The 19,948-nt window shown below is 42.3% G+C and overlaps 1 protein-coding gene across 1 annotated transcript in view; it reads left to right on the top strand.

Annotated features, from left to right (window-relative positions):
- DDX10 (DEAD-box helicase 10) overlaps positions 1-19,948 on the top strand; it is a 146,231-nt gene that overhangs the window by 79,382 nt on the left and 46,901 nt on the right. Inside the window, exon 16 of the mRNA XM_032442171.2 lies at positions 18,878-18,934. Coding sequence (XP_032298062.2) covers positions 18,878-18,934 — 57 coding nt within the window. The remainder of the gene's footprint in view (positions 1-18,877; positions 18,935-19,948) is intronic.

Here is a 19,948-nt window from a genome sequence, read left to right as displayed (position 1 = left end):
AGTTACCAGAATGAAGATACTGTTAAAATTTGCTGCTATTTTGTATATATTAACACATCTGTGGTTGATGAGATGAAAAAAAAAGTTTGTTTTAAAATAGTATATTCTGAATATAAGAATTTGGACCATGTTTCTGTTTCTGTTTGGGGTGTGCTGACCTGTAAACAGTTGTTATGTGCAGAAAACTTGCATGCACTTCAAGTCCCCATTTTGGGTATAGCAGAAGACTTTGGGTATATAGGAGACATGGTGTTAGACAGTACCTTGGTAGAATAAGAACTTGTTTCTATAAATTTTATTTAAGAAACTTGATGATTCAGCATACCTGTGTATCTGCATGAATAAGTCTGCCAAAAAAAGGAATTCTTTAGTATTGGTATTTTTTTATAAGCAGTAGGTTATAAAAATAAATAAATTTATTTCATTATACTTAACCTACTAAATGTGGTCTGAAAACTTTATCTAGTTCATGCTAATCCAGTAAAAATAAATAGCATGTGTCAGAATGTTAAAAATGACAAGTCTAGATCAAGGAACCATAGAATGGTTTGGGTTGGAGAGGACCTTAAAGCCCACCCTGTGCTGTGGGCAGGGCTGCCATCCACCAGCTGAGCTGCAACGTGCCCCATCCAGCCTGGCCTGCAACACCTCAGAGATGCATGTGTTGGTTCATGTTTCCTTCCCTTAATTCCTTTCTTTGTGCTGCACCTGGGGATTGCTGTAATTTTCTGTTTCGGGTGTTTGGCAGTTCCTGTTCCATCCTTTGAATCATTTTTTTGAAACACATTACATCTATTAAAAGTATTATTTAGGTGGGTGGGAAAAGCGCTAGAGCACAAATGTATTTTGGTTTTGTATAAAGCAAGTGCAGCAGTCCTCAGTAGGGTACCTCAGTAATCCAGCCATCAAAGGGCCTGTGAAGTGGAATGTCTGCCTCAACCTCAAAAGGATGGCTGAGAATATCAGCACAGCTTGTGGAGGGTTGTGCTAATGTTGCTTTGTCTCAACAGGTTTTTTATGTCCCACATGTGGGTCTGTGTTTTGATTTGGATTGTGGGTGCACTTACGAAAACATTGCTTTTTAATGTCTGAAAGAAGTGTCCTTTTATAGGTCTTTTTCCATTGAAAATCCCTCTTTTTTATGGTTTCTTTGGAATTATCTTGATTATGAAAAGGTCTCAAGGAAAGAAAAAAAGGAACTTCTTAAAATGAAAACTTCCATGAAATAACTTCTTTTATTATTAACTTTTGAGGTGAATATGGCCTGTCAGCTTAATATGAACTTTCTTCACAAAATCCTTTCTGATGAATAGCAGACCTACTCAAAAAGTATCCACAGGCCATTGCTTTTAAATCCATTTGTGAATGTCATTTAAATGAGCACAGTTTTCAGTATGATCAGAAATACGTTTTGGTGCATTCATGAGATGCTTGGATTAGATGAGATGTGTGTTGCAGTGCCTTAAGGCGTGTGGAAACTTGCAAAGCATCTACACTATAATTAGGTTTCCTTCAAGAGATTCATATTCTGTTATCCTCTGTTTCCTTTGCAAATGGGGGAAAGTTGAAAATGTGATGGGTAAAAATAAATAAAAACCTGAGATATAATTGTAACGTAATTAATTCTTATTGAAATTTGGGATGCAGAGTGAATTTTAGCAGTTGACCACAAGGGAAGGGGCAGTAGCACTGATCGAGATGATGTGAAAAGAATTTTGCATTAAGGGAAATTTAATGACAACACAGTGAGAGGTGTGAATTTAAGCTCCTTTTGAAATGTGTAAAATGTTATAAACAACAATAAAAGGAGAAGCGAATAAAGTATTCAGAAGATGTTTTTGCTCTCCATTTTTCAAGCTTTCAACTGAAAAAGCGCAGTTGTTAAGGATGAAAACGCTGGCATAGGGGATTAGTCTTGCTTTTTAATAACCTCTCTTTCTTTCAACTGGGTGCTGAAGGAAAAATGAATAGAAGCCTCATTTTTTCCTCCCTTTCCAGCAAGTAGAGTATGCTGTGAACTTGGGATGATCAGCACTAGAAGATGGCTAAGGGGCATCATTTCCCTGAGCTGGGTGGTATTGCAAGCAGGCTGCGGCCATCCTCAGGGACCTGGTACTGCAGGGAACTCAGTGTAACTTAGGGAGAGGTTCTGATAGGATAGAAATTGTGGTTTCAGGAGTGCCCTTCCCAAGTGAATGTAATGAGCAGCTTTCTGTTAAAACTCATTTTTGAAGCATTGCGGACTGGTAAGGAAATGCAGACCTCATGTGTGATGATGCTGCCTGGAATTTTTTAAAACTGGAAATGAGGTACAAGTTTACCTGTGGAGAGAGAATTCTTTTTCTTTTTATCATGTAAGTAGCCAAATGTTGGAATTTAGCTGTGAATTTGTTTTTAAAAGCAGTAGTGCTGGTGGTTTTGTAACTATCAAGAGAATGATTGTATCAATTAGTTGGGATGTCAGCTGGTGCATACAGTGATTATCCCTCCCTCATGTGTCCCATGCCTTGCTGCTCTCCTTAGGGCTTACCTGCCATCTAATGCTGTAGCTGGTGGCTCTAATCCAGCCCCAGCCCTGTGTGCTGGCTGTACATTTCCCAGATGGAAGAGTTCTCAGGATGAATTCCTTGTACTTTTCTCTTTTTCTGGCTGACCTTTTACACCCCCTACAACTGCAGCTGCAGACTTTGTCTGCTTCTGATTTTCTATTGCGAATGATTTCTGTTCATGACAGGAAGTTTATGACTTAGACGTGTTTGGTATTGTAGAATCATGTAATGGCATGGGCTGGAAAGGTCCTTAAAGCCAACCCAGTCCCAACCCTCTACTATGGAAAGGGCTGCCACCCACCAGCTGAAGCTGCCCAGGGCCCCATAAAACCTAGTAAAGGGAAATGCAGGTGTTAGGCAACACAAACCATTCATTATGCTGGAAAATAAACCCATGAAAAATAATATGGGGAGTGGGAAATCCAATCAGCATGTTAGTTCTGAAGAGCGAGTGCATTGTGTTTCAAAGGGAGTAATGTTGGTAAGCATTGTGCTCCCCAGTAGGTAAAGCACCTGGATGGTCCATCCTGGTGAGCAGCAGTGTGTCGGGTCATGGCGTGGCTGCGTGGTTGGTTTGGTGCTGTGGGGGGATAACACCACTCTCTCCTGTAAGGAGCATTCTGGTGTAGGTGCAGAATATCAAGTGAAGAGTGCAGCAACTGAGAGGAGCTCAAAAAGAAGCGTTAGAGATGTAGAAATGTGTAGAAATGAATTAGGAGAGGATGATTACTTTGTTAGAAAGCGTGTTGGAGCGCTTCTGTTGCTGTTGCATGCCAGCATTGCTGCTGTTCCATCCCACATGCAGAGCTGTTAAGATAAGGAGGCTGGCTGCTGCTGTGTGGGCTGACAGCCATCTTTGTCCAGTCTGAGCACCTGAATCCATTTACCCTCACTGTGCTCATTGCTTGCATTTTCCTTTATTTTTTCACTTTGAAAATGGGATGGGCTGCACTTAAAGCTGAAGTACCCTCTGATCCTCATCTAGCTGATGTGACAAAGCTGGAACTGAAATAATGGAGTAGCTGGTTTGTGTCCACCCTGATGAGGTATGTGCCAGTGCCACTCACAGGAGGGAGAGCCAGAACAGGCACCTGCAGAGTAGGGGAGAAAGCGAGGCTTCAGCTGGCTTCATTTGTGTATGTTCAGAGTCCGACTCAGACTGCAATTTGCACACAACAAGGAATCTTACTGTACTACCTCTGTATATTAATTAGCTTAATTTAATATCTCTTTCTCTTTGGAAACCTATTTATTAGAAGCAGTCTGTATGTACAAATTTGTATACATTTATAAGGGTATGTATGTTCAAACCAGATGGCCTATTGAAAGTACTTAACATCTGGTTAAAAGAATGTCTATCCTGAAAACATGTTTGGTATGCTCAGATGTTAGATGAGAAAAGAATTGTTTTCACTTCTCTCCACCAGATTCCTGTTGAATTGGTTTTGTTCTAACAGTGCCCTTTAAGGGTCAGTTTCTGTTTTCTTTCTTGTAAATGAGGATGCATTCTTCATTTACCCCTAAGTCCTTCTCCACTGCTTGCTTAATGTTTAAGGCTACCATTATGCTGTCTTTCACATGCTTTTGTTACCACACTTTCACACTTCTCCTATATTGCCTTAAGCGTTTCATTCTATACTTGCGTGTTTCATTTTCCCTGCCTAATAAATAAGCACCAGTTGTACAGATGAGATTTTTACATTGTTATCTTTGTGTAGTTTGTTGTTTAATGAGATTATGTAATAGATATCTAAAGCCAAGTGTAAACAGATCAAGATACAAATCAATCACCAAAGGCATCAGAAAGCTTTGCCTCTTTTCCCTGAAGATGTTTAAACTTGTGTATTCAGCGGTGACTGATTTTGTACACTATATTTTGTTTTATCCTTGGCTGCAAATAATACCCAGCATCTGTTCTGTTCGGTTTTATCTTTCAGCTGGGAGTGTTGTTTTGGTGGTTGGGCCGCTGTTTGCATGTAGATGATCTCTATCACTAAACAAATATTAAAACTCATTTAAATACGCGGTTGAAAACAAAAATAGAATGTAGCAACGGCCAAAAACGTGACAGCTGAAAGAAAATTATCTTATTCCATGTGTGTTCTGCCCTCCCTCATCCTGTTTATTTTTAAGCTATTAAAATAATAAATAGTTCTCACTGATTTCTAGTTTTTATTCTGTCCACCTGTGCAGCGCAGAACCGCTGTGGAGGAGGACAGAAATTGTTTGTGTTGGCTCATGTGCATGCTGATTGTGTAGAGCAGATTAATCTTGCTGTGCAGGCTGCTGGTGTGTTTATTAGAGCAGGATTTTCAGATCCCAAGTTGCTTGCCAGCCGAGCAGTTAAAAAAACCAAAACAAACAGCTTTTGCATGTAAGTAGCACAGAGCTGGCGTGAGCTCTTCTGAGAGAAACAAATGTGGGGTACCACGGTGAGATATACGAAGTTGTGTTTCAGAGCACGTGTGCTTAAAAATCTGGGCAGAAACCAGCTTTTGGATAGGGATGATGCCAGGATGTAAGAGATGCTATGAAATTCTGAGCAGCTGTTTGTGCATTTGCTGTAGCACTTTTGACTCTGAGTCTCTAAAATAACTCCTACTAAAATAACAGCTGATAGTAACTACTAAGAAATGAAATCTGGTACTGCTGTCAACCGGCAAAGCTTTATTAGCAAGTGCAGCCTGAATTCTTTAGATAGCAGGCTGACGTTGCTCTGAATCCCAGCCACTACTGGGAAGCTGTTGTGTTAGAACCGTGACCTCAGCTCTTAGAGTTAATAGATCGGTAGCTCCAGAGTGTAGCATCAGTAAGTAAAGGATCAGTTATTGTAAGTGCAGTGTTAAATTTTTTGATCAAAACCTGCATTTAAATAATATATTTTTAAAAAAAAGATGAACGTACATACATCATATTATTATAATTACTATTCTTTTTTTTCTTCTTTTCCTGATTTAGTGGATAGTTTTTATCTCAGCCCACATTTCTCTTTTTTTCCCATTCTGTTTCCCACTGGGGCAGGACAGCGAGCACACAGCTGTGCAGTGCTGAGCTGCCAGCCAGGTTAAGCTGCAGTGCTATGAAACAGGATGCACTGATTGTCTTGCATGAAACTGTTGCATGCCTGCAGGTAAGCAAGCAGAAGAGGTCAGTAAGGCTGGTAAAACTGCTGTACACCACCTAAACCAGTGGTTTGTTTCTTGTAAATCTGTGTATGAACCTTGCAGAAATCCTTTTTACACATGACAATAATCCCTACAGATTAAATGTTGCAGATAAACCCCTTGACAAGTTAAAATGAACTCTTAATTAACTGTAGGAAGAGGATCAAAGAAGAAAGGGTTTTCAGGGTGGAAAATACCTGCAGGCTTTCAAGATTGCAGGTATTTTTTAAATATCTATCAAATATATATCAAATACCGTTATATATCGAGTATCTCGGCTGCTAAGCAGTGTTTATATGAATCTCTCACTTATCCCAAACTTCACCAAATTGATTAATTTTTTCGCCTCAATCTAAAAATGTGCAATGTGAGAGTTTTTAATAAGTGTTGTTAGTATCCTGAGGGAAAAGTAAGAAGGGCGTGGGTGTTTGTTTTAAAATCCAGTGGTGGGAGAGGAAACAGGAGGGTGAATTCAGTGGCGGAGTTCAGCATGTAGCTTTTCTGTATGTTAGAAGCAGAAGCAATATGAGCTGTGGTTTTGCCTCCTTGTTAGGACAGAGCTGGTTCCTTTGCCCCTTTGAATGCAGAACAGGTGAAAGGGTTCACTAATGGTAACTCTTTCTTGTTTACTTGAAAGCCAATGGATAATGTCAAACTATGTGTTGATGACTAAAGCTTTTCATTCTTGTGATCACTGTAATTACTGACTGTCCTCATTAGCTACTTGTGTAACTGTGGGGAAAACTGATCATTTGCAGGAAAATTTTGAAGGCTTATCAGGAAGGTCTCTGAGCTGTGTAACACTGTTTACGTTGGTTTCAATTGGTTCTTGAAACAGCAGGAGAGTTCTGGAAGATATTGAGAACTACCATGCAAATACTTTTAAGGATAATAAACTAGTAATTTAGCCTGCAAGTAGTCCTCAGCAGGCTAATAGAATGACTGGCTTAAGGCTTCTTACTAAGGAGCAAAATGAAAAGCATATCAGTAATCAGTGGGGTTTTGTGGGAAGTAGGTGTAGTGAAATGTGTGTTTATTTGTGATTCGATCAGAACAGAATTTGTTTTGGTTAATAAATGCATATGGAATATGTTGACATTTCCACAAGCTTTTCACTTGAGCATTTTGATTAATAACTTTATTATATTTAAGTTGATGCAGCACAAATTAAATAGACCAAAATCTCAGCAGTTGGAACCAGTGGCTCCTGATTCACAGTGTACTGTTTCAAGAATTTTTTTTAGGGAAATGGAGGAAGGCTTTCTTGCTAAGCTGGGCTCAAGCAGAGAAAACTGTGTTTTAAGATAGGTTTGAGAACACGTTTGTAGGAGTCATAGAATGGCCTGGGTTGAAAAGGACCACAATGACCTTCTGGTTTCAACCCCCCTTGCTATGTGCAGGATCACCAACCACCAGACCAGGCTGCCCAGAGCCACACCCAGCCTGGCCTCAAATGTCTCCAGGGATGGGGCATCCACAGCCTCCTTGGGCAAATAAGAATAAGAACTTGGGAATGTACTGTGAGGGCTGGGAGCTCTTTCCCCAGAGATGGGTGCCTTAAGGAGGAAAGATATGGGTGATGTTCTGGTTGCCCAGGTCAGTGTGAACTATTACTGCCCATGTTGTGGTAGCCAGGTGCACTGATCCCAATTCCTCTCCTGCTTTCTTTTTTGTACTCCTCATTTCAGTCTCTGCACCTTTAAGATCTTTTTGTATGTACTGTTCTTTAGAGACATACGTTTATTGTGCTGTCTGGCATATTTCTCTTCTGTGGCATTATGTCAATCTTCTGCTTTCATAGCGGACTTTGCAGTGCTCTTCGTAAATCCCTTGAGCAGGAATTTCAACTGTGTTGGCTTAAGCCTGTGGCTGTAGTTAAGACACTATCTAACATTTTCTGTTCTGCCCAATTTAAAAACAGCTTTATCCTGCTTTGTAATATCTAGTAGGTCATTTTTGAGCTCTGCATTCTCTTCCACTTTTTTTGAAAGTGAAGTTTGAAAAGGATCACTGTTTTAGCAGAAAAGTAAGAGAATAATGGTGACCTGAGTGAGCGAAGAATGCCCAACTAAAGCACTTAGAAAAAGGGATTGAGAGAAAATGGAAAACCTGAGTAAAATCATTAGAAAGGTGTAAGTAAAAATGGTCATAAATAAATACGAATTAGACTTGGAAGGGAATCATAAAAACTCCCCCTGGAACATGGTCATATCCTGTCTAATTCCCCTTTGTCACTGCTGAAGTCTGCATTGTGAGGAAATGTTCATTGAGTGTTTCCAACTTTTTCCCCTTCTTTTTCATAAAGATACATAGCTCATGTTTGAAAGGAAAGGCATTTACTGCTGTCTTTCATATTGCTGGAATTCAGGATGAACCAAATCTTCATTCTGTGTGCTTCTCTATATTCAGGCAGAGCAGTGACCATCCCAATGAAGTCGTTCCATTTATTTCTTTTTAAACTTTGGTCATTTATCAGTCAGGGCACTGTTTCGTTCTGCTGCCTGTTCTTGTTTTAATTAGGGGTGGTCAAGTGTAATTTGTATACAGTAAGTTAGTAGTAAAAGTTGCTGGTTTTTAATGGTAAAGTTTGGCCTGAGTAGACTGTGTCCATAATAGATGGCATCTGGTCCTAGTGCTTTCTTTTGGCCCATGTGACGATGCAGTGGCTTTAAATAGTTATCAACTGCTTTTTCATGTTTTTAATCAGCTGAAACAATGAGAGCTGTGTTATATTTGACTACAATGAAGTCTTTGGATTTGTTTTATACCATGTGCTGAACACAGTGGCATGTAGGTTTGGATGGAGTGAGGCTTTGGTGTGCGAAGGTGTCAGCTACAGCACTGGAGAGTTGAGTAAGGCAGAGATACACAAACCTTATTCATTTTTTTCACTGCTTGCTTCTGGGGATGAACTTTTGATCCGTTCAGTTTTCATTCAGAGAAGAGAGGTTGATTTACACAGACTTCGAGAATGCTTCAGTAGTTTGGGCAATTGGAAGAACAGAAAATGGTGCATAATACTGTCATGGTTTAATAATTTTGTAATTTTTGCTATCAGTATTCCACATCATAACATCATATAAAGCATGAATAATTTTACTGCAACTTATCAGAAGAAGACTACATCTCCCAGGGAACAACACGATAGGTCACGGGACCTGGACTCTATATTAACTCTGTCGCAGAACAGACTGACGTTTTTTCGAGTTCTGGCGTTCAGGGGAGTGTGTGGGAGCCTTCAGCCGTTCGCCTAGATTTACAGTAGGCCTCTCGGTTACGGGACTCATTCTCTCTCCTATTTTGCTTGATTCGTTAGCTCAATTTCAATTATATTGTATTATATTGTGTTATCCTGTATTTCGATATAGTATTTAGTAAATAAGTGTGCCTCCTTAGATCGTTGCCGCTGTTTTCTTTTCCTAATTAACTTTTTCCTTTCGGCCTAGGGCCCCTCCGGGGCCTACGGCCCCCCTGTCACGGACGCAGGTGGATTTTTAGTTCAAACCGTGACAGATTTTGGTGGAGAATGCGGGCAAATTGAGTTGCTGTTTTTTTCTGTGTTTTCTTCTGTTGCTCTTTTAGCTTTTAACAGAGCTACGAGTTTTTTTCCCTGTTAAGGAGCTATCTCGTGTTTGCGATTCTGCACCTGCGAGCTTGACCTTGAAAGTCCAGGCGGACTGCCAATACTCCGGTATATTTTATAAACACTGCTGAGTTTTGTTTTCTTTTACTTTTTTCTCTCTATTGGAGGGAAAAAAAAATGTTTTCTCTACTAAATTTGTTTTACCAGGGACTGTGTGCCATTGGTTCCTTTTTTGAGACGCTCCGAACATATTGGGCCATGTTTAAGCTAGCCACTTTTTCTTATGGAGCTATACAATTGTATAATGGATTGAAAGCATGGTTAGCAATGCTCACTTCGTATCTGTATACAGCTCCAGAGGGAGCAACTAATGCAACTAATTATACAGAAATGGTGATTTTTAAGCGTGCTCCTCTTTCTTTCTATGAATCCTTTATGCAGTTTTTGAATGATCAGTGGGCCACACTCTTAATCTCCCTGATCTTACTGTTGATTATTGTAATAATCTCACTCAGTATCTGGGTTTATAACATCCGGAGGAAGTCTTCCCTAGAACCAGAGAATACTGAGTGGCAGGGAATTGAAGAGATTCTCAAAGGACAGACATCTTCAGTGTTATGGAGCTTCACTCCTGAACACTTGAAGAATCCTGAGAGTTTGATTGCATATTTGAGGCAGGAATGTTGTGGCTCAGGCAGATCTCAGGAGGCACAAATGATTTTGGGCCTAGCTAATGCTTATTGGGCCTTAGTCAATACCATTCCTGAGAGGGAAGTTTTTGAAGCTGAGAGAGAGAGTCTCAGGGCCGAGAAGGAGAGTCTTAGAGCTGAGGCAGAAAAACTTTGGACTGAGAAGGTAGAGAGAGAAAAAGCTTTTGAAGCTGAGAGAAAAGATCTCCTGTACCAACGAGACTCAATCTGGTACGAGAAAGAGAGTCTTAGAGCTGACGCAGAAAAACTTTGGGATGAGAAGGTAGAGAGAGAAAAAGTTTTTGAAGCTGAGAGAAAAGATCTCCTGTACCAACGAGACTCAATCTGGTACGAGAAAGAGAATCTTAGAGCTGACGCAGCAAAACTTTGGGATGAGAAAAGCTCCCTGCAATCCCAACTCAACACTCTCCAGTCCGAGCGCGATGCCCTCCGGTCCGAGCACGACACTCTCCAGTCCGAGCACAGCGCCCTCCGGTCCGAGCACGACACTCTCCAGTCCGAGCACAGCGCCCTCCGGTCCGAGTACAACACTCTCCAGACTGAGCGCGATGCCCTCCGGACCGAGCACAATGCCCTCCAGACCGAGCACAACACTCTCCAGTCCAAGTATGACGCCGTCCAGTCTGAGTGCGGCACCCTCCAGGCCAAGTATGATGCCTTCCAATCCAACTGCGACACCCTCCGGTCCGAGCACGACGCTCTCCAGTCCGAGCACGGCGCCCTCCGGTCCGAGCACGATACTCTCCAGTCCGAGTACAGCGCCCTCCGGTCCGAGCATGACACTCTCCAGACTGAGCGCGATGCCCTCCGGTCCGAGCACGACGCTCTCCAGTCCGAGCACGGCGCCCTCCGGTCCGAGCACGACGCTCTCCAGTCCGAGCACGGCGCCCTCCGGTCCGAGCATGACACTCTCCAGACTGAGCGCGATGCCCTCCGGTCCGAGCATGACACTCTCCAGACTGAGCGCGATGCCCTCCGGTCCGAGCACGACACTCTCCAGTCCGAGCACAGCGCCCTCCGGTCCAAGTATGACACTCTCCAGTCCAAACACAAAGACCTCCAGTCCGGGTACGACAATCTCCGGGCAGCGCGCAGCGCCCTCCTGTGTAAGCACAACGCTCTCCAGTCTGAGCACGACGCCCTCCAGTCTAGTTATAACGTCCTCAGGGCAGAATGCGACACCCTCAAGTCTGAACCGTATGTACTCCAACTTAACCAACCACCGGGGGCACCAGATACAATGTTGGTTGCCCCTGTAAGAGGGCGAAAAACAAAACGAGTTTCAACTCAGATAGAGAAAATGCAGAAGGAGTTAGAAGAGCGGAGGGAGTTAGGAGAGCAGGACTCAGGAGAGCAGGGGGACTCAGGAGAGCAGGGGGACTCGGGAGGTCAGGGGGACTCAGGAGAGCAGGAGGAGTCAGAAGACCAGAGGAAGTCGGCGGAGCAGAGGTTGTTAGAGCAGTATAAGAAGATGTTAGAGGAGGAGAAGAAGTCAGAGGAGCAGAGAAAGTTAGGAGAGAGAAAGTTAGGAGAGAGGAAAAAGGAGGAAGGTCGCCTGGAGGAAATAACACAAGCGTCAGAGTCAGGGTCAGAGTCAGACGAGGAGCCAAAAGCTAGATTTTCTTTACGAGAATTTCTCGAGTCCAAACTTATAGATGGGGCAGCCTCATCAACACAGCTGCCAACATTAACACCTGAGACTCTTGATAGAGCAAAAGGTGAGCAAAGTATTACGACCATTATTGATCGATCTTTTAAACTGAGTGAAATTCGAGATCTGAGAAAGGATTTCACACGTCAGCCAAAAGAAAATATGGTCACTTGGTTACTTCGCTGCTGGGACAATGGTGCCAACAGTGCGTGGCTCGATGGCAGTGAAGCTCGCCAACTGGGTAGCATTTCCAGGGACTCACGTGTGGACAGAGGTATAGGCACATGCCAAAATCGGTCCTACACCCTCTGGAAGCGGATGTTGATAGCGGTAAGAGATAGATTCCCCTTTAAACGGGACTTGGAGCCTGAGAAAAAGAAATGGACTGATATGGAGAAAGGTATCCAATTTTTGAGAGAAAGGGCTCTGGTGGAAATGCTCTACAGCCCCCAGTTCAATCGTAACAATCCAAACCAATTACATGATCCTGAAGCAGTCCACGTTCCACGACAAATGTGGCGTGACTTTACAAAGGCAGCTCCAGAAAAGCATGCCAGTGCACTTGCATTGGTATATGGCAAAGGGGAAAGAAAGCCCCTTGTAAATGAGCTAATTAGCAGACTTCAGGAGCTTGAGTTATTTATAAGCGCTACAGAAGTTAAGCTTTATACTTCAGCCATTGTCCAAATGGGAAAAAAAATAGTAGAAAGGTTAGACAAAGTGGAGGAAACACAAAGTGATATTATTGACAAATTGGCTAATGTGCCTGATGTAGATGAATCCACGGTGGTACCAGATGATGGAAACCAGGATTTCCACGATCGCCTATTGAGAGAGCTAAACAACATGAGTTCCTCTCGACCTGTATCATCGAAAATCTCAACCATAAAAAAGAGACGTCCTCGTATTCAAGCAAATGACAACGATAAGACACCTCGTATTCAAGCAAACGACAATGATAAGACCATACGTTTTGCTTTGTTGTATTTCTTGAGTAATCATGGGGAGGATATAAAGAAGTGGTATAACTCATCCACTTCTGCACTTCAGGCACGAGTGAAAGAATTACAATCCAAAACAACCACCAAGGTGAACTCTTCCAAACGGGGGAAAGTTCCAGTCGCTGCGAGTCAACGAGGTAAACAATAGAGGGGCCCTGCCCCCAGCCAGGGGGGGGAAAGGGACAACAGAGTATACTGGACTGTGTGGATTAAGTGGCCTGGCACATCTCAACCACAGAAATATAAAGCCTTGGTGGACACTGGTGCACAATGCACCCTAATGCCCTCAAGTCACCAAGGGACACAACCAATTTATATCCATGGAGTGACTGGGGGTTCCCAAGAATTGACTATGTTGGAGGCCGAAATAAGCCTCACTGGTAAAAACTGGCGAATGCACCCTATTGTGACTGGTCCAGAGGCTCCATGTATACTGGGAATCGATTACCTTAGGATGGGATATTTCAAGGATCCCAAGGGGTATCGATGGGCCTTTGGGATAGCTGCTGTAAACACAAATGGTGTTAAGCAGCTGTCAACTTTACCTGGTCTGTCAGATGATCCTTCTGCTGTGGGGTTGCTCCAGGTAAAAGACCAAGAGGTACCAATTGCCACCAAAGTGGTTCACAGACGGCAGTACCGCACCAATAGGGACTCATTGCTCCCCATTCAAAAGCTAATTCGCCAATTAGAAAATCAGGGAGTGATTAGCAAAACGCACTCGCCTTTTAACAGCCCCATATGGCCAGTGCGTAAAACCAGTGGGGAATGGAGGCTGACGGTAGATTACCGTGGCCTGAATGAAGTTACACCTCCATTAAGTGCTGCTGTACCAGACATGCTAGAACTCCAGTATGAATTGGAGTCAAAAGAAGCTAGGTGGTATGCCACCATTGATATTGCTAATGCCTTCTTTTCCATCCCATTGGCTGCAAAATGTAGGCCACAGTTTGCTTTTACCTGGAGAGGTATTCAGTATACCTGGAACCGTTTACCCCAGGGGTGGAAGCACAGCCCAACAATTTGCCATGGATTGATCCAAGCTGTTTTGGAACAGGGTAATGCTCCTGAGCACTTGCAGTATATTGATGACATTGTGGTGTGGGGCCATACAGCAGCAGAGGTTTCCAAGAAAGGGAAACAGATAATCCAAATTCTTTTGAAAGCTGGTTTTGCCATTAAGCGCAGCAAGGTGAAGGGGCCTGCCCAGGAAATCCAGTTCTTAGGCATAAAATGGCAAGATGGACGTCGTCACATCCCAGCAGATGTGATTGACAAAATCACTGCTATGTCTCCGCCCACAAATAAAACAGAGACCCAATCTTTTCTGGGAGTAGTGGGCTTTTGGAGAATGCATGTCCCAAACTACAGCCACATAGTGAGCCCTCTCTATCAGGTAACACGGAAGAAGAATAATTTCTCATGGGGTCCTGAGCAGCAGCAGGCTTTTGAGCAGATAAAACAAGAAATAGCCCGTGCCGTGGCCTTGGGGCCAGTACGGACGGGACAGGATGTGAAGAACATCCTCTACACTGCTGCTGGAGAGAAAGGTCCCACCTGGAGTTTGTGGCAAAGAGCCTCAGGAGAGACCCGAGGCCGACCCCTAGGATTTTGGAGTCGAGCATATAAAGGGTCTGAGGAGCGCTACACTCCAACTGAGAAGGAGATCTTAGCCGTGTATGAGGGGGTTCGGGCTGCTTCTGAAGTAGTTGGGACAGAGGTTCAGCTTCTTCTAGCACCTCGCTTGCCAGTAATAAACTGGATGTTTAAAGGACAGGTTCCCTCCACCCATCATGCTACTGATGCCACTTGGAGTAAGTGGATTTCATTAATTACTCAACGAGCTCGAATGGGAAAACTCAGCCGTCCTGGAATTCTAGAAGTGATCATGGACTGGCCTGAGAGTAAAAAAATTGAAACACCACCTACAGAAGAGGTATCACGTGCTAAAGAGGCACCACCATACAATGAGCTACCAGAAAACGAAAAGAAATTTGCCCTATTCACAGACGGATCATGTCGTATTGTAGGGAAGCATCGCAGATGGAAAGCTGCTGTATGGAGCCCCACACGACAAGTTGCAGAGGCCACTGAAGGTAAAGGAGAATCAAGTCAATTTGCAGAGGTAAAGGCTGTTCAGCTGGCTTTAGATGTGGCTGAACGGGAGAGGTGGCCAATGCTTCATCTTTATACTGATTCATGGATGGTGGCAAATGCCTTATGGGGATGGTTGCAACAGTGGGAAGATGATAATTGGCAACGAAAGGGTAAACCTGTTTGGGCTGCTGAACTGTGGAAAGACATTGCTGCCCGAATAAGGAACATTGTTGTAAAGGTGCGCCATGTAGATGCTCATGTGCCTAAAAGTAAGGCTACTGAAGAACATAAAAATAACCATCAGGTTGATCGAGCTGCCAAAATTGAGGTGGCTCAAATAGACTTGGACTGGCAGAACAAGGGTGAATTATTCCTAGCTCGGTGGGCCCATGAGACTTCAGGTCATCAAGGAAGGGATGCAACATATAAGTGGGCCAGAGACCGAGGGGTGGACTTAACTATGGACGCTATTGCTTAAGTTATTCATGATTGTGAAACATGCGCCATAATTAAACAAGCCAAGAGGATGAAACCTATTTGGGGGGAAGGGCGATGGCAAAAGTATAAATATGGAGAGGCATGGCAGGTTGATTATATCATCTTGCCACGATCTCGCAATGGTAAGCGTTATGTACTCACCATGGTGGAGGCAACCACTGGGTGGCTCGAAACATACGCAGTACCCCATGCTACCGCCCGAAACACCATATTAGGGTTGGAAAAGCAAATCCTGTGGCGGCATGGCACTCCGGAAAGAATTGAATCAGATAATGGGACCCATTTTAAAAATTCCCTTGTAACCACTTGGGCCAAAAATCATGGCATTGAGTGGATTTACCATATTCCCTATCATGCACCAGCTTCTGGTAAGATTGAACGATTCAATGGGTTATTGAAAACTATGTTGAAAGCAATGGGTGGCGGAACGTATAAAAATTGGGAGAACCATTTAGCAGAAGCCACCTGGTTGGTCAACACTCGAGGATCTAGTAATCGTAATGGTCCTAACCAATCCAGCTCCCTACGTACCGTGGAGGGAGATAAGGTTCCTGTAGTACACATAAAGAGTGTGTTGGGAAAAACAGTTTGGGTCCTTCCAGCGTCTGGAAAGGGCAAACCTCTCCGGGGTACTGTCTTTGCCCAGGGACCTGGGTGCACATGGTGGGTGATGGACAAAAATGGGAATGTTCAATGTGTACCACAAGGGAATTTGATGTTGGGGGAGTGCAGCCAATGATTTTCCTGTAGATATATAGGTAGAGTTTCAGAAAATATTTCAATTGGTTACAGAATAGTTCAATTAGGTATAGGACTTAAGATAGAGTGAATCAATGTTAAGGAAACACTTTTCTCTATATACCTTAATTAGGCATTCTGTAAGCAAGTTTTCCATCTGGACTCTATATCCTGCACTGGCCATGCATGTGTAGAGCACACATGGAAAGAAGTATAAGTCAAAAGGAAATCTGCTGTGGTGGCTGGGAAAGGATGAGTGCACCTTGATGTGGGGGACGCCCTACCAGCGCTGCCTTTCCCCTCTACCGCTGACATGTTTTCCTTTTTCTGGCAGTTTTGCCATTTTCTCAAAATTAATAAATAGTAAATTAGGTTATAGAGTTTTGTTCTCAACTTAGGGATTTGTATGGAATAAATATAGATTGTTGAGAAAAAAATAAGGTTGCTGATTATTCACAATTATACATATGAGTGTGTATGTATGTATAAATATAATGTAATGATGTAGAATAAGGGGTGGAATGTCATGGTTTAATAATTTTGTAATTTTTGCTATCAGTATTCCACATCATAACATCATATAAAGCATGAATAATTTTACTGCAACTTATCAGAAGAAGACTACATCTCCCAGGGAACAACACGATAGGTCACGGGACCTGGACTCTATATTAACTCTGTCGCAGAACAGACTGACGTTTTTTCGAGTTCTGGCGTTCAGGGGAGTGTGTGGGAGCCTTCAGCCGTTCGCCTAGATTTACAGTAGGCCTCTCGGTTACGGGACTCATTCTCTCTCCTATTTTGCTTGATTCGTTAGCTCAATTTCAATTATATTGTATTATATTGTGTTATCCTGTATTTCGATATAGTATTTAGTAAATAAGTGTGCCTCCTTAGATCGTTGCCGCTGTTTTCTTTTCCTAATTAACTTTTTCCTTTCGGCCTAGGGCCCCTCCGGGGCCTACGGCCCCCCTGTCACGGACGCAGGTGGATTTTTAGTTCAAACCGTGACAAATACAAAGATGGCTCAGAAGAAACTGAATTCAAACACCAATTTTGAAAATCCTGGCAACCGTGTTCTGCTTTTCTCAGTGCTACATGTGAACCATATACTACTTTCCCAAGCAGATTGGGGTAGTACCTTCCTGTATGCTTTGGTAACACTAGTGGTAGTGTTGGAAAATTGGAATTGACTTGGCAGTAGTGTTATATGGCAGAGTAAGATAAGAATCATACAGAAGAGTAAGACACATCCACAGCAGAAGCAACTGCAGCAGGAATATGTGCCAGAGCCTCAAGAGCACCAAAGGGAATGTCTCTTGGGAATTAATAGTGCAGCATTAAAGCACAGGGAAAGAGGGTGAGTGGTGACAAAAAACCCACACAGGCCAGAGACAGCTGAGTGCTCTTCATCGGTGTGCTTTACTGTGTATGGTCTCTGGGCAGTTATAGCTTCAATACAGGCGTGCTCAGATAGCATTGACGGTGGCGTCTGTGTTCATGACCAGATAACCTTACTCATTAATTTTATGGTGTCTGCTCTTTCGTTGCGGTGATACAGCACCAGAACTGTTGGAGCTTTCTCATTGTACCCAAGAGTGATCTGAAATGTGATTTCATGCCATAACATGGTTTTCAGCCTTTTCTGTGCCGACATGATGACCCAGAGCTGATATTAAAGGGTTATCCTCTTTTATGTGGACTTGCATGCTGGTGCTAGGAACAGCTTACGTTGCTCAAAGAATGAGATGCATCACATAAGCTTTTTTTTATGCTAATGTAAAGAAATTTGAATAACCAGCATTGTTAGAATTGCTAAGGTGAGAGTTTATGGCCTTGTGCTGTCCCAAGGGTGATTCAACTTGGATATAAGGAAACATTTCTTCTCAGAAAGAGTTGGTGAGGTACTGGAACAGACTGCCCAGAGAGGCGGTGGAGTCACTGTCCCTGGAGATATTAAAGAAGGATAGAGAAGTGACAATGAGGGACTAGTTAGAGGGCATGGTGGTGTGGGTTGATGTTGGACTCAGTAGTCTTTTTCAACCACAACGTTCTGTGATTCTGTAAGACAAATGAAAAAAGGGAATGGTGTCCTTTCCTAACTGATGTAAGTGCCCTTACTTGAATTTCTCTCCTTGCCTCATGAAATTGATAATTGAAAGGATGTTAAATTACAAAGACCTGACAGCATATAAAATAATGGTTCAGTTGGTTTAAAAATAAGCAAATCCCAGTAACAAAAAGAAGAGAGAAACAGGGTGATTAATGTCAGTTACGTTAAATATTTTGGCTGCTTTGGGTTGTTAGAAATCTGGCTGGCGGCTTTGAATGAGTTTTATCATTGCTTTTTACTCATTTGCCTTTGGTGGAGGCAGTTTGATGTTGTGGCTTCTGAACTGATGCAATTACTGACAAAACTTCTTCAGTAACATTTAGTTAATAATGGAGATAAGAAAGCTATTGAGTGTATGTTATAGATTTCAGTCTTCAGCAATTCTGAAGTAGGGGAAATTACCATTTTTGCTCGTTAAATAGATTGAATTGCATGTTAAAACAGTGAGAAATTTGAAAACTGATCTTTTGGTGCAGTTTTTCCCTAACTTTATCAAAGTACTTAACTGTATATTTCCTTCAAAAGTCATGAATGTCAGTGAAGATTAAATATAAATGTGAATCATTTTGATCTCCTTTAAGAGCAAGAATAAGAAATAATATCTCAATCAGATCTTTTTGTATATCCTTTTTCCTCAGTAATGTTTAGAATCGATTCCAGCATTGTACTGTTTTCATTAAAGGTATCTAGGTGTTTCCAATAAAATCTTGAAATATTAGAAGAAAAACAGGCTGGGAATTTTCTTTAAAACTGGATTTTCTCATTTGTTGTAGGAGAAAAGGCTGAAAGAGAAAGCAGCGCGGAGGGAAGCCAGGAACAAGAACGCACAGGTAAGGATTTGTGTTTGGTTTTGATCAAGCTAATGCTTGTGTTTTTCAAACTGTTTTGTGATTACCATGTTTATTACTTTAATAAGCAATGATTTGGTCAATGACTCTTTACAGGTTTTTTCCTCTTGCTTATCTTTTGTTGTTCACCTGCTGTGATGTGGTTATAATGACATTATGAAAAGATACTGAGTAAGATTAAAAAGCATGTATGTGTGCATATCTATAAATAACATGGAAACCTTTTGAAATTGCAGCTTCTTTATTCCATATATCAAGTGAACCGCCATTTCAGCTGCAGTGCTGATGCCACTTTTATTTCCTCTAAATACCTGGCCATGTTGATGGCTGCAGTATTGAGGACAGTAAGATTTTTGGTGAAATCACATTTAAGCTTTTTTCTATTGAAACTCTTCTTTAAGCTATGGGTGTTTACACTGAAGCTTATTCTAGCCTTTTGTTAGGCCCCAACCCTTTCCTATCCTTTTTCATATATGTATATTATTAATTTCCTCATGCCTCTTCTAGTTTTTCCTATTGCACATTTTGTGACGAACTGAGATTTCATTTAACAGGAAGGATTTTCCAGAACATGGGCTGAGGAATACATGGCATTTCTCATACTGCATCACTTGTGTTACACGTGTTCCTGTTCATTCTCAGCAGTTAGCAAAGATCTTACTTTTCTGAGAAAATGGATAGTGTTCTGTGTTTTTCCAAGGTGACCATGTGTTGGGAGATATGAGAGTAGGAAGATACTTCATACTGTAGTTCAGTAGTGGAAAGTAAATGCAGTTTACAATGGAAAGCCTATTTATTGGATTAATTATTCCTCTCTTCAGAGATGGCAAGCTATGAGAGCCACCGGCGTTGTGATTCCTCAGTAAAGCAGTGGAAGTTTTCTGTGTGTAACTGAATGTATAGAGAGGCAAAGTTTTACTGTGTGGAGCAAGCATGGTAGAAAAATTGTGGAATGAATGATTAACAAACATCTGAATATAGTGAGAAAACACTGAT

This window comes from Coturnix japonica, chromosome 1, assembly GCF_054131305.1.
Source record: "Coturnix japonica strain WE chromosome 1, WE-NBRP24, whole genome shotgun sequence".
Lineage (NCBI taxonomy): Eukaryota > Metazoa > Chordata > Aves > Galliformes > Phasianidae > Coturnix > Coturnix japonica.
This window is presented reverse-complemented; position numbering and strand designations above follow the sequence as displayed.